The sequence below is a fragment of the Eretmochelys imbricata genome, chromosome 1 (assembly GCF_965152235.1).
Source record: "Eretmochelys imbricata isolate rEreImb1 chromosome 1, rEreImb1.hap1, whole genome shotgun sequence".
Classification (NCBI taxonomy): domain Eukaryota; kingdom Metazoa; phylum Chordata; order Testudines; family Cheloniidae; genus Eretmochelys; species Eretmochelys imbricata.
Window position 1 is genome coordinate 222189148 of NC_135572.1, and position 15015 is coordinate 222204162.

General features: G+C 48.9%; 1 protein-coding gene across 1 annotated transcript in view; it reads left to right on the forward strand.

The window, feature by feature from the left end:
- LOC144268839 (antigen WC1.1-like) overlaps positions 1–15015 on the forward strand; it is a 38816-nt gene that overhangs the window by 12157 nt on the left and 11644 nt on the right. The window contains exons 3-6 of the mRNA XM_077824109.1: positions 7157–7471; positions 7716–8030; positions 12075–12392; positions 12472–12786. Of these exons, the coding sequence (XP_077680235.1) occupies positions 7157–7471; positions 7716–8030; positions 12075–12392; positions 12472–12786 (1263 nt within the window). The remainder of the gene's footprint in view (positions 1–7156; positions 7472–7715; positions 8031–12074; positions 12393–12471; positions 12787–15015) is intronic.

Below are 15015 nucleotides of genomic sequence, written 5' to 3' on the forward strand. Positions count from 1 at the left end.
TGTTTGATCTGACAGAGAAGAGCTCAGAAGCTTGTCTCTTTCACCAACAAGAGTGGGTCCAATAAAAGATATTACCTCAGCCATTTTGTCTCTCTTAACTGAAACTGGATGAGAAGAGGTTTTCATTTCTGGTTGGATTAATACCAAACTTTGCCAAAACATTCTCCTCTGCCAAGGTCCTTGCCTCAGTCAGTGCACAGGCTGGATGGTGACAAGGGAATGAATCAGGGATGCACTGTGGCAGAGGCTGTTGTCTGTAGGCCCACAGCCTCATTGGTTGCAGCAGCATCATCGTCATCATTGACGATCCCTCCATTCCAGGATGATCTCCACCACAGATTTACATATTGGTCCTGAGACGACTAAGGAGTCCGATCCTGGAACCATAGATCTGCCTGCAGTAGGTACAGATGTTTCCTGACGGGTCAGCTGCCTGCTGGGAGAAAGTTCTTTTTCTTTCCCTCCCTCCCTCCCTCCCTCTTTTCAACTTCGAGGGCAAGGCACTTCTCCTCAAAGCGGGCCACTGCCTGTTGGAGGATGTGGCATCACTGAGATCAGTTGGTTGCTTGCTCCTCCCAGCTTGTGATGAGTTTTTTTGAGACATGCTTTCAGTGTGTCTTTGTAGGGTTTCCTCTGACTACCATGGGATCTCTGACCATGGGTGAGCTGAGAGTAGAGGGCTTGTTTTGGGAGGCGAGAGTCTGGCATCCGCACACAATGTCCAGCCCAGCGGAGCTGGTGAGTGAGGATCATTGCTTCAATGCTGGTGACATTAGCTTCAATGAGGATGCTGGTGTTAGTGCAGCGATCTTCCCACTTGATGCAAAGGATCTTCCAGAGGCATCGTGGGTGGTACCTCTCCAGACTCTTACAGTGCTGTCTATAGGTCACCCAGGTTTTGCGTCTATAAAGGAGTGTAGGAATAACAATTGTCTCATAGACCTGGATCTTGGTTTCCTCCCGTAGGTCACGGTCTGTGAAAATGCTCCAGATCAGTTTCCCAAAGGAAGCACTTGCGCAATGGATCCTGTGCTGGATCTCACTGTCCATTTTTGCATTTTGAGAAAGTTGGCTACCGAGGTAACAGAAGTCCTCAACTCTCTCCAAAGTCTGTCCCTTGATGGTGATTTGTGGTGGCTCATGTGCAAGGCCTTAAGCAGGCTGATGGAGCACTTTAGCTTTCTTGATATGGAGTGAGAGTCATAAGCTTCGGTAAGTGTGTGCAAAAAAATCCATTGTGGACTGAAGGTCATTCTCAGTGTGCGTGATGATGACACAGTCATCAGCGTTTTGAAGATCAGTCATGGACACCCTGAGGACTTTAGACTTTGAGCAGAAATGTCAAAGATTAATAAACAGCCCATCCATTCTATATTGAATGTCAACTCCAGTGGGGAGGTGGTCTTTATCAAGGACCAAAATGACTGCTAAATACCTGGAGAACAGGGTTGCAGCAATAACGGATCCTTGCTGAACCCCAGTTTTGACGATGAGAAGATCCATCTCTAGGCCATTACAGAGAATGGTCGCAGTCATCTTATCATGAAGAAGCCTTAGGCCCTTAATACATTTTGTAGAGCAGCCAAAACTGGCCAGCACCTTCCCACAGGGCTTCGCGATTGACAGAATCAAAGTCCTTTGTCAAATTGATGAGAGCCATGTACAGGTCCTGATTTTGCTCCCGAGACTTTTCCTGGATTTGGTGGGCAAGAAGATCATATTGGTTGGCCAGCAGGATGGTCTGAAACTGCACTGAGATTCCGGCAATATTTCCTCAGCAAGGGGAAGTAATCGGTTTAAGAGGATATGGGCAAGAATTTTCCCTGCTGCAGATTGCAAGTCAATGCCACGATAATTTGCACACTCCAATTTATCTCCTTTCTTACAGATTGTACCAATGTTAGCATTCCTCAAGTCTTCTGTAATCTTCTCATTACACCAAATTTGAAGAAAAATGAATCTCCCGACAACATAGCTCTGAGGATCATTGGAGCACACAAGCCCCTTCACCGTAAGAAGATGACGGTCTCCGAAGAGGGGCCGCAGCAGTGGCAAGATGTGTAACCAATAAAATTATGCTGAAAATTTATGCTCCTGGCTGCTGTGGGCCAGACTGGCACCAGGCACCAGAACGGAGATGAGGGAGACTGTATCCACCTATTGGGCCCAGGCAGTGTCGGGAGGAAGGTACCCGAATTGAATGCAGACCGGGGTGTCAGGGGAAAGTAGATGAGGATAAGGATGCAGGGGGAATATTCTGAGTCTGGAGGCTGGTGGATGGAGAGAAACTGGGACTGGGAGAGAAAGCGGGAGATGGGGACTGGCTGGGCAAGGAGCCTGGGACTGGGAGGAGGGGGAAAGAGACTAGGACTGGCTAGGCAGGGCGATTAGGACAGGGAGTGGGTGGGGAGAGACTGTGATGTGCTGAGCAAGGAGGTGGGGAGCTGGGGGAGACTGGGACTGACTGGGGGAGGAATCTGGGACTAAGAACCAGTGGGGAGGAACTGGAGGTGGGTGAGGAAACAGACCAGATGAGGAACCAGGGTTTCAGGGGAGTCTGAGACTAACTGGGTGACGAGACTGGAATAAGCAGCCAGAGTGGGCTATGGGAGACTGAGAGCAGACCTCCATGAACATTTAGTTCGTGGCAAGCTGGGGTGTAAATCTACCCTGCACTGTCCTGCCATGCACCGAGTGTCCATGGCCCCTGGGGGAGGTGTGGCTGAGCACTGCTTAAGTTGATGTAAGTTACATCGCTCAGGGGTGTGAAAACAAGCAGTGTCTGCATCGCACTATGTCAGCCGGAGACGCTCTCCCGCCAGCAGAGCTCTCAACGAGGTGGACTAATTATGTAGACAGAAGAGCGGTCGCCCATCGACGTAATGTGTCTTCACCAGACGTGTTAAATCGGCGCCGCTGCACGGATACAGTGGCACTGATTTAGCGTGGGAGCGAAGAGAAGTCCTAGCAGTTCCCTTGTGTGCTTTGATCTCTCCCGGCTCCAAGCACTGGGGAACGGTTAGTGCGCAGCAGCTGGTCCGCACGGACACTGAGTGTGCAGCAGGCTAGTGCGGGGTAAATTTATACCCCAGTTTGACACAAGCTAAGTGTGTGTAGAGAGAAACCCTGAGACAGGAAGAGGCATCCAGGGAGGGGAACTGGGGCTTGGGGCAGACAGGACAACCCAAGGCAGGGATAAGTGTGAGAAACAGATCAGCTGAGGACCCCAGAGGGACAGCACAGAGAACAGGGGGAAATTGGCAGAGGAAGCCAGAGGTGAAGTCTAGGACTGGCTTGTCCAGGAGACTGGGCCTGGGGATGAGAAGCTTGAGGAGTGGAGACTGGCACTGGGTAGACAAGAAGAATGAGACTGGGATACAGAGCAAGGGATGGAGAAGAGACAGGACTGATACAGGGACTGCTTGGAGGGGATGGGGCAGAAGGGGTTAGGCTTCAGGGGACAGGGGAAGACGGGTCTGTCACTACCAGAACACACACCTCTCCAGAGCCTGGAATGGAACCAGGATCCCTGAGTTTTGCCATTCCCCTGCTGTCAGCAAATATCTGTCAAACTCTGCAACAAAATTTTCTGATCCCGCTCTAGTGCTGGTCCACAAAGAGGATGACAACCTACTACTACTGTCAGTTACGCCGTTAGCTCAAGTGGCTTCTGTGGTGGATCAAGGCCCCACCCCTTCTCTGCCTCTTCCCCTCAAGGCTCTGCCCTCATCGCTCACTCCCCCTCTCCCCTCATCACTCGCTGGATCGTCTCAAGCAGCCGGCCTGCAGGTACGAAGCCGCCCTGGCTGAGCAGGGGCTGGCACAGATTAATGACCCGGTTCCCCACCCCCCCCATGGAAACCAGATTTTTGGTTCAGGTGTCATTTAGGTCCCTTTTCGACTGGATTTTCCAGTCGGAAACCAGGCACCTGGCAACCCTAAATGACATCTGGACACAGAAGCCAAAAACCGGACTGTCCGGGTAAAACTGAGATGGGTGGCATCCGGAGGGTGGCAACATGATTCTGAATCTTGGAACTTCTGTTTTTTCAGTTTGCTTTTTTAAAAACCACAGAAATTATGCACAAAAACATTACTTTTAAGGAATGTTAAGTTTGCAAAGTTGAGCTGTAAAAAATAACGAAATGGCAGAATTAAAGTTGTCTTTGTAACTTTATTTTGGCCCACTTGTACACCTGCGTTGAGATACCTTCTTTAATTACAGGATAACAAGCTATTTTCTCCATGAGACCCCTGCCTCATTCAGTGCACAGGACAGACAGCATGGGCATAGTTTGGGAGGGTGCAGGGGGGCATTGGCAGAGGAAAGGCATGGGGGGGACATGTGGGGTCGGTGCAGGGAACGGGGGTGGGGGGGGATGGAGCCACTTCTCCTGAGGCTGAGAGTAGCTGCTCCGGGTTGTCGCTCTGCAGCTGTGCACGGCTGCCTGGGTCCTAGTGCCTGCCCGTTTCCGGTAAAGCGGTGAGTGCCTGCAGGGGGCAGAGGACACTGGGAAAGGGGGAGGGGCACGGGGCAGCGGGCAGGTGAAGGGGGTGGGATGGGAAGAGAAGGAGAGAGAGGAATGGGAGCGGGGAGCGGGAGCCCAGCATGTGGCGTCCCCTCGGCAGCAGCAGCCCCAGCAGGGAGGCGGCTGCAACGGCCCTGGGAGGCCCCAGAGCAGCAACATCTCTGCAACAGCCGGTGCTGGAGTGGCCACAGCTCCCAAGCTCAGGTCGCTGCAGCAGACAGCAGCAGCTGGGGCTCACCCATTGAGCCATCCTGCCCCGCCCCCAGCCCTGGCAGCCCAGAGACCACTCCAGGCTGGGGTGGGGGGAGGGAGAGTCAGTGAGCCAAGATAACTGGCTTCAGCATGCGTGTGTGTGTGTGTGTGTGTGTGTGTGTGTGTGTGAGCGCTCTCTGTCCCCCCCAGATACAGCAGTCAAACTACGCCTGTGCTCGACAGGGCTCTGAATCAGGGTTGGTTGTGGCGTGAAGGAGGCTGGTCTGTGTAGGACCCTGCTTCATTGGTTGCAGAAACTGTGAAGTGTGCTGTGTGTGAGGCAGGGGATTGCAGAAAGAGAAAGGAGGGTCTCTTGTTAAGGCAGCTGAATCCTGCCCTGGGGAACTGGATTCTCTCCCTGCCTCTGCCACAGAGATCCTATGTGATGCTTGACAAGTCTCTGAAACCAAATATTTCACAGGTGGTCATTAATTGTGTGTTCCACATTTTATGGGTGGCCTCCTTGTAACCGTGGGGGTCTGGTCTGCTGAGCATATGCTGCTGTAAACTGAAGTCAGTAGGTCAGGGGTGCGCAAACTACGGCCCATGTTTATGAGTGTGAATATGATGTAACTGGAATATGCTTTTTGCAAAAGGTCTCATGTAAGGTATCAAAACAAAAGTTATAACCTACTGAATATATTCCTCCTATTTGTATGTATGTATCATTCTTGTATCTGAAGCTAGACATATGAAGTATGACTCTGAGGTCCGATTGTAATTATGCAAAGTGTGGGCCATTAATGGTGGTTTAGAATCTTGATGGCTCCCATTGACTACGACAATTGGTTGTAGATGGTTTATTTACCTGCAAGCCTTCCTGTGTATGTGTGGGCCAGCCTGTGGGTAATGAACAATGAGTTCTCACAGGACATCCATCTTAAATCCATCTTAAATCTGGTACTTTTCCATTTAGAAGGAGGGGTAGGGACAAAAGATTCCTACCTCATGCCAAAGCTATAAAAAAGAGGTGGAGCAGGACAGACGGGACTGTCAGTCATGAGAAAACCCCTGTTTTCCACCTCAGATGTCTGGTGGAACTAATAAGGACTGTACCAGGGGTCAGGATTGGGCCCAGACTAGAAAGGAGTCTAGTCTGTGAAGGAAGCTTATTGGAACATCCCTGAGGGTGAGATTTTACCTGTAATCAGTTTCTGAATGTATTAGGCTTAGACTTGCATGTTTTTTATTTATTTTGCTGGATGACTTACTTTGTTCTGTCTGTTATTACTTGAAATCACTTAAATCCTACTTCTTATTCTTAATAAAATCATTTTTGTTTATTAATAAACCCAGAGTAAGTGATTAACACCTGGGGGAGCAAGCAGCTGTGCATATCTCTCTGTCAGTGTTATAGAGGGTGGACAATTTATGAGTTTACCCTGTATAGGCTTTATACAGAGTAAAATGGATTTATTTGGGATTTGGATCCCACTGGGAACTGGGTGTCTGGATGCTGGAGATAGGTGACCTGCTGAGCAGTTTTTGGTTGAAGTCTGCAGCTTTCGGGGTGTGGACCAGATCTGGGTCTGTGTTGCAGCAGGCTAGCATGTCTGGCTCAACAAGGCAGGGTTTTGGAGTCCCAAGCTGGCAGGGAAAACGGGCTCAGAGGTAATTTCAGAACATGAGGTGACAGTCCCAAGGGGGTGTCTGTGACCGAACCCGTCGCACACGTCATTAGTGACTTTTAAGAATAGGTTAGACAAACATCTATCAGGGATGGACTAGGTATACTTAAACCTCTCTTGGTGTGGGGGGATAGACTAGATGACTTTCTGAGGTTCCTTCCAGTCCTACATTTCTATTTATTCCAAGATTTCATAAGCTATTCAGGCCTGCTGATTTTTTTAAAAAGTTTATCCCTACTAGATACTGTTTAACATCCTCCTTAGTTACCAACAGACTGCAGAGTGGTTCACCCTCTTCACATAGTATGAATACACTTCCTGCTTCTATCCAAAACCAGAAAAGTTTATTGAACACTTCTGTCTTATTTGCATCATTATAAACTATTTTACCATCTCCATTTGTAATGGGCTACACCTTTGTTAGGATTTGTTTGTTTGTTTGTCTTTACTCCTAATATACTGAAAAAAATGGTCATTATTGTTCCTAGCCCTGCCAACTTTGGAGTTTTCCCTGATAGCTTTAGCTTCCCTTATCGATTTTCTACATTTCAGAACTTCCAATGTATATCGATTGCTATTAAATTCCCCTCTTTCCATTTGTAGTACATTGTTTTTTTTTAAAATGTCTAATTGCTGCCTGCACTGTCCCACTGCACCAGGATGGGCTTTTGGCTAAAGTTCTAAGGCAGTGGAACAACGAACTCCCTAAGGCTCCTTTGTAATTTTCATCCTTCATTGGCTTTCTAGGACACATTGAGCTCCAGCTGGTTGGAGGGGACAGTGCCTGCTCAGGACGTGTGGAAGTAAGACATGGAGACACTTGGGCTACAATCTGTGATGCACACTTTGATCTCAAAGCTGCCAGTGTTATCTGTAATGGACTACAGTGTGGAACAGCTCTATCTATCCCAGGAGGAGCTCATTTCAGAGAAGGACATGGACCAATCTGGACTGAGGAATTCCAGTGTGTAGGGAATGAGTCACACTTCATGTACTGTCCCAGGATATCACACAGGAATCAGACGTGCTCACATGCAAATGATGCAAGTGTCATATGCTCACGTAAGAATTTGGCACAATGTCTCTAAAATCCCAGTGATGTGTATTCTAGAGTAGGGTGCAGCAAAAAAATGATCCTACTCTGTAGGAAGCTGGGATAACAAAGCTGCTATCAGCTTCCAGTAAAACCTAAACAACTCAATATAATGGAAATGGGTTCAATCCCCCCCAACTTTCCTTTTCTTTATTATTTAATCTAAAATATCTTAAATGCTCCCTCTCTAAACCCCTTCTCCCTTCTCCCCAGGGCTCACAGGGTTCCGGCTGGTGAACGGCAGCACAGCGTGCTCAGGGAGGGTGGAGATCCAGGTTCTTGGTGCCTGGGGAACCCTCTGTGACTCACGCTGGGATTTACCAGACGCCAACGTTCTCTGTCGTCAGCTCGAGTGCGGATTCGCTGAATCAGCCCCAGGAGGAGGGTCTTTTGGGAAGGGAACTGGCTCTGTCTGGACAGACACATTTCACTGCAAAGGGACTGAAACCCATTTGGGCCATTGCTCTGTTACTGCCCTGGGGGCCTCTCCGTGCTCACACAACAACGATGCCGGTGTGATTTGCTCAGGTAAGTGCAAGAGAGATGCTGGATTAAGGACACCTGCCCCTCAGTGTGTGATGCTGCCCCACAGTACTTACAACGATTAAAGCCAAAATTCCCAACTCGCTACTTATTTGGGAAAAAGAAAAGGAATACTTGTGGCACCTTAGAGACTAACCAATTTATTTGAGCATAAGCTTTCGTGAGCTACAGCTCACTTCATTGGATGCATACTGTGGAAAGTGTAGAAGATCTTTTTATACACACAAAGCATGAAAAAATACCTCTGTGTGTATAAAAAGATCATCTACACTTTCCACAGTATGCATCCGATGAAGTGAGCTGTAGCTCACAAAAGCTTATGCTCAAATAAATTGGTTAGTCTCTAAGGTGCCACAAGTCCTCCTTTTCTTTTTGCGAATACAGACTAACACAGCTGTTACTCTGAAACCTACTTATTTGGGGTGATTGAGCAGCAACCTGAGACCTTCAGGGCCTGATTCTCCAGAGTACTCACCATTTCTGCAGAGCTTTATGTGTTCAAAGTACTCTCCAGACACTAATAAACCCTCACCAAACTCCAGGGAAGTAGGTGGGTAAGTATTATTATTATTAGCTCCTGTGATAGGTTGGATCACAGAAACCCCTTGGGGGCTGCCACCTGATGTGTCAAGACTACTTCTGCCCCTGCTTTCCCTGCCAGCTTAGGACTCCAGCACCCTGTCTCGCTGAGCCAGACATTCCAGTCTGCTCCAGCACAGACCCAGGGTCTGAAGCACGTACCCCAAAGCTGCAGACTTAACTGAAAGCAATTAAGAAGTGTTCCTGTCTTTAACACTCAGATGCCCAACTCCCAATGGGGTCCAAACCACAAATAAATCCGTTTTACCTTGTATAACGCTTATACAGGGTAAACTCATAACTTGTCCGCCCTCTATAACACTCGGAGAAAGATATGCACAGCTGTTTACCCCCCTCCCTGGTATGAATACATACTCTGGGTTAATTAATAAGTAAAATGTGATTTTATTAAATACAGAAAGTAGGATTTAAGTGGTTCCAAGTAGTGTCAGACAGATCAAAGTGAATTATCAAGTAAAATACAATAAAACACGCAAATCTAAGCCTAATACAGTAATAAAACTGAGTACAGATAAAATCTCACCCTCAGAGATGTTTCAATAAGTTTCTTTCACAGACTGGATGCCTTCCTAGTCTGGGCACAATCCTTTCCCTGGTACAGCTCTTGTTCCAGCTCAGGTGGTAGCGAGGGGATTTCTCATGCTGGCTGCCCAGTTTGTTCTGTTCCACTCACTTATATATCTTTTGCATAAGGCGGGAATCCTTTGTCCCTCTCTGGGTTCCCACCCCTCCTTTTCAATGGAAAAGCACCAGGTTAAAGATGGATTCAAGTTCAGGTGCCAAGATCACATGTCACTGTAAGACTTCATTACATGCTTGCTAGTATACAGGAAGATTTAGAAGTAAAACAGAGCAATCCACAGTCAATTGTCCTGGTTAATGGGAGCCATTAAGATTCCAAACCACCATGAATGACCCACACTGTGCATAACTACAATAGGACCTCAGAGTTATATTTCATATTTCTAGTTTCAGATACACGAGTGATACATTTATACAAATAGGATGACCACACTCAGTAGATTATAAACTTTGCAATTATACCTTACAAAAGACCTTTTGCAGGAAGCATATTTCAGTTACATTATATTCACACTCATCAGCATACTTTCATAAAATCCTACAGCGTGCAATGTCACAGCTCCATTTTACAAACGGTGAAACGGAGAAAGAAAAGCAAAGTGACTTGCCCAAGGCCACCCAGAACTCTCAACAGACATCTACTCTCCTCTTTACAACTGATACCTTTGTACCTTGGGGGCAAAAAACCTGGCAGTTCTCCTGCTTCTCACAGAGGCTGCTACCGGCATTCCTAACTGAATTCCCTGCAGCCCTGCCCGGACTCTCCTAACTAGATACCCAGCCCATACCCTGGTTCTTGGAGGGAACTCCTCAGCACATGAAGATGCTGATTTCTCCCTAGAATTGCTGGAAGGAGAATCCCTTCTAAGGAAAAGCACCTGGTCCCTTCCATATGAGCTCCATCTGCTGTGATCCCATCCGGCCTTCCTGAGGGGCTGTGGTACCCAGTTATATCCATGAGCCTCCTCGGAAAGCCCCAGATCTACTCTCTGCCCTCACACTACACTAGTGGCATACTTAGGACAGGAAACTTGGCTGAGCCCGAGCTTTCGGGGCTGTGACGGGAGGAGCAGAGGGAGGGGTGCAGGAGGAATCCGGTGCCCTGGGAAGGGGGCAGGAGGGAGGGGGGCTCTCCTCCCTCCACCCCTTCCAGCCGGCCCTTACCGCTCAGCAGGCACCCAAAGCTGAGGCTGCCCGGGCACAGAGGCTGCGGGGCGTGCCTAGGGTAACCAGATAGGAAATGTGAAAAATTGGACAAGTGGTGGGAGGTAATAGGCGTCTATATAAGAAAAAGACCCAAATATCAGGACTGTCCCTATAAAATCGGGACATCTGGTCACCTAAGCGTGCCTTTTGGGCAAAGTGGGGTCCCACTAGGGCTCAAGCTCTGCTCACCCTCCCCGACCCTGGCTCAGTGTCCGTCAGCCCAGCCACGTCCCTTTCCTGCCGGTGCTGGGAGCTGCTGCCCATGTCTTTGGCCCCAGCACTAGCCCCACCCAGACCTGCCCTCACGAGGCACACCCCCCATGGGGCTAGTGCTTGGGTAAGAGACCAGGGAAGCAGCGCATGGCGCTGGCAGGAGAAAGATGCAGCCAGGCTGTTGGACACCGAGCTGGGGGTGGGAATCCCAGCCTGTGGATTCGGGGGGCTCCAGCCCTGATTTGGGTGGGCCTGGATGATAACTGGGTGGGCCACAGCCCACCCGTGGCTACACCCCTGCACTACACTAGCTGCATGCAGGCAGTCTCCTGGACCAGTCTTCGGGCGAACTCCTGGCTCCGTTGAAGTCAATGGAGGTTTTACCATTGCCGTCAGTGGGGCCAGGATTTCACTCTTCGCCTTGAAATGTCATCTGGCTACTGAGATCCTTGAGCTGGTTGGATCCAGTGCGCACACACTGCACCTGTCAGGTTGCCATACTAGTACATACTGTACCCGGCACAGCCAGTGGGTGTGCCCTGCACTGACTCTGCTGTTGTCTTTTAACATTGTCAGTCTCTCCTGGCTGCACCTGGGTCTGAACTCGGGGAGTAATTCCTAACTTACCACCTTGCTGTAGGACTCTCTAATTCTAAGACACACACAAATACTGAGATTCACATCCCAAGGGAGTCACAATATTCACCAACAGAGCACGTCCCCTTCCCCACCCCACACACAACCTGCTTCTTGTGCTATGAATTGATCAGCTGAAATCTCATGTTAGACTCAGAGATGACACCACATTTCAGGGGACAGCTCCAGTTAGAACCACCAGTGCTGGGAACTATCTAACACTAGGAGCTCCTGCACTGGATCCATGTGAACCAAGAAGGTTGCCACCTGCTGAGCAAAGATCAGGGGGAACTAAGGGAATTTACCAACAATAACCTGTTCCTGACCACCATGAACCCTGCTCTTCCATTGGCCAAACTCCCTCAAGGCAAACTTGCCTAAATCATTCACGACCCACCTGCTAAGTGCTTGTGCAGACACCATTCACTGGCTTCCAGGCATTTAAGCCTGGATAAAGTGACTACAAACCTCAGCAGCCATTCCACCACCACACACAGAGACTATTTTCCCAATCAGTAATCTGCAGGAATTCCCTCGCTCACTCATTTAGAGAGTCTGTTGGCAAGCCCTTGTGTCAAGCTCAGAGTTTTAAAATCCTTGCAGCACCTTCCACTTTTAGATTCACAGGAATAAGTGTCTTCTGACAGAGGTTGTTCCCTTCAACACTGTGACACACTCTGATGACTGGCTTATACCTTCTTATTGAGAAATAGTCCACAATTTCATGTGCAGTATTTCTAGTGTATAAGAGAGAGTGTTTTTCAGTGTATTTCCCATCTCTCCTGAGCCCAGGTCACTCTGAATCACTCAGACTCCTGAATGAAGAGAGCCGGTGTGATGGGAGAGTGGAGATTTCCCTCCGTGGTGTGTGGGGCAGAGTGTTGGATGACCAGTGGGACATGGACGATGCCAGCGTGGTGTGCAGGGAGCTCCAGTGCGGAGTCGCTGAGAAAGCTTTTATCCCCCCGAAGTCTCAGAATGGAACGGGCCCTGTGGGTCTCAGAAGAGTCCAGTGTGCAGGAAATGAGACTCGTCTGACTCTCTGTGACATCTCCACGTCTGAGACAGCCCAGGCAGGAATTGCTGAGGACGTCGGTGTCCTTTGCTCAGGTGATTCATTTCCAAATCTCACAAACATTGTCTGTTCAGTAGGAAAATTCATATTAATAGCTGGGATCTATCCCTGCAGGGAGCCGGCGGATCAGACTGGTGAATGGGACAGGTCGCTGTGCTGGGAGAGTGGAGATTTATTACAATGGCAGCTGGGGGACAGTCTGTGATGATTCCTGGGATCTGTCAGACTCCGATGTCGTTTGCAAACAACTGGGATGTGGACGTGCCATCAGTGCAACTGTCTCTGCTCATTACGGGCAAGGATCTGGACAGATCTGGCTGGACGATGTGAACTGCTCTGGGAACGAATCCGATCTCTGGGCGTGTCCTTCCGGGGGCTGGGGCCAGCACAACTGCAGACACAAAGAGGACGCGGGAGTTCTCTGCTCAGGTCTGTTCTGGGAATGCACACGTGAGCCTGGTGACCAGGGGATTAAATGGAGGGGGCAGATGTTTAAGGAGATTGCTGAGAATGACACTCTCACTTACTGTCTCTGCCTCCCTTTCCCTTCTGTAACTGCCTACCAGGGTCACCATTAGAAAGTCCTCAGCTCCCACCCAGAGGTGTTGGAGATATTGCAAGATTTCCCTTAGAATCATAGAATATCAGGGTTGGAAGGTACCTGAGGAGGTCATCTAGTCCAACCCCCTGCTCAAAGCAGGACCAATCCCCAATTTTTGCCCCAGATCCCTAAATGGCCCCCTCAAGGATTGAACTCACCACCCTGGATTTAGCAGGCCAATGCTCAAACCACTGAGCTATCCCTCCACTGAGCTATCCCTCCTTAGAATGCTAGAAGGCTACATCTCAGGTATCTAAAGGAGATTATATCATGGAAAGCAGTGACTGAAAAGGATGTAGGGTCCCAGTGGAGAAATAACTGAACATGAGCTCCCAGTGCCGTGTGTGGCAAAACGGGCTAATGCGAACCTTGGATCTATAAACAGGGGAGTAGTGAGTAGGAGTGGGGACTAAATTTTACTGTTGTACATGATGCTGGTGAGACAGATACTGGAATACTGTGTCCAGTTCTTATGTCCACAAAAATTGGAGCAGAGAAGAGCCACAAAAGTGATCTGATGAATAAAAGCCTTACGATGAGAGATTTCAGATGCTGAATCTGTTTAGCTTATCAAAACGATCAAGAGGTAACTTGATTACAGGGCATAAGTCCCTTAACAAGGAGAACATACCACTTCCTAAAGGGCTCTTTAATCTAATGCAGAAAGGCAGAACAAGAGTCGATGGCTAGAAGCTGAAACCAGACAAATTCAGATAACAAATAAGGCCCAGGTTTTTAACAGGGAGGATGATTAACCATCGGAACTAACTACCAGGGAAATGGTGCATTCTACATCTCTTGAAGTCTTCCTGTCTAGACTGGATGCCTTTCTGGAAGCTATGCTTACGTCAAACTCAAGTTATTAGGCTCTATGCAGCTGCTTTACAGAAGGTCAGACTATTTGATCTCATGATCCCTGTCACACTGTCTGTAGACTCTCACGGCACTGAGTGCCCACCTCAGGGCAGATGGTGAGAAACAAGGCAATACCCCAAACTGCTGATGTGTTCTATAAGTAGATTTCACCAAGCCTGTAACAGATGTGAACTCCTGGACCAATGTTCTCTCTAATTTTTACATCCATGTGCGGAATGAATTTTGTTATGTGCACCAGTCTAGAGGTGATGTGTGGTGGGGTTGGGGCTGAGGGGTTCAGAGTGTGGGAGGCAACTCAAGGCTGGGGCAGAGGGTGGCTGTGCACAGGGTGAGGGCTCTGACTGGGGGTGCGAGCTCTGGGGTGGGGCCAGGGATGAGGGATTTGTAGTTCTGGCTGCCCTGGGGCTGCAGCGGGAAGAGAGGACTCCCCCAAGGCCTCTCTTGCTGCAGCAGCCTGGGGCCAGGGGAGAGGCACCTCTCCCCACTGCGGCAGCTCCAGGGCTGAGGAAGAGGTGCTTCTCCACTCTAGGCCCCTGTGGCTGCATGCCTATGCGGCCTTTGATAGCCTTCTGTGCGTCCACATGGCCACGCAGCTTAGAGGGAACTTAGTCCTGAATCACTGTATCTATCTTACCATGGAGTCACAGACAGTCCCCTTAGACTCTCCAGTCTATTGTCACCCAAACAAACTGGACTTAGTGATAAGTGGTCACTTACACCAAAAATCACATCACATTCAGGTTTCTTCCAATCCCAAGAGACCAGCCACTTACTCAGATCACTTGGTACCCTGAATCTTACACCAAAGACAATGCCTGTAGCCAATCCTGTAATAAACTATATACAGGTTTATTCATTAGGAAAAAGAAATAAAAGGGCTGTTTACATGGTTAAAGCAAGCAATCATCTACACACAAATGAGTTACCATTTATATCCTCGGAGTGACAGAGTTGTAGTGATCTGTCAAGTCCAAATGTCCTTCAGCGCTGATCCAAGGGTAACCCCTTGGGGTCTCGGGCTTCAGTTTGGATTCTTTAGCCCTGTCAAAGTTCAAACAGCCAAAAAAATGAAAAATCTTCCCATCTATTATTTTTATTTCCCTCTTCCAGCCTTCAAATCAATGGGATAAGACCTTCTGCATGTACTACATGCAGGGGATGGGCGGCGGGGATCATTCCCG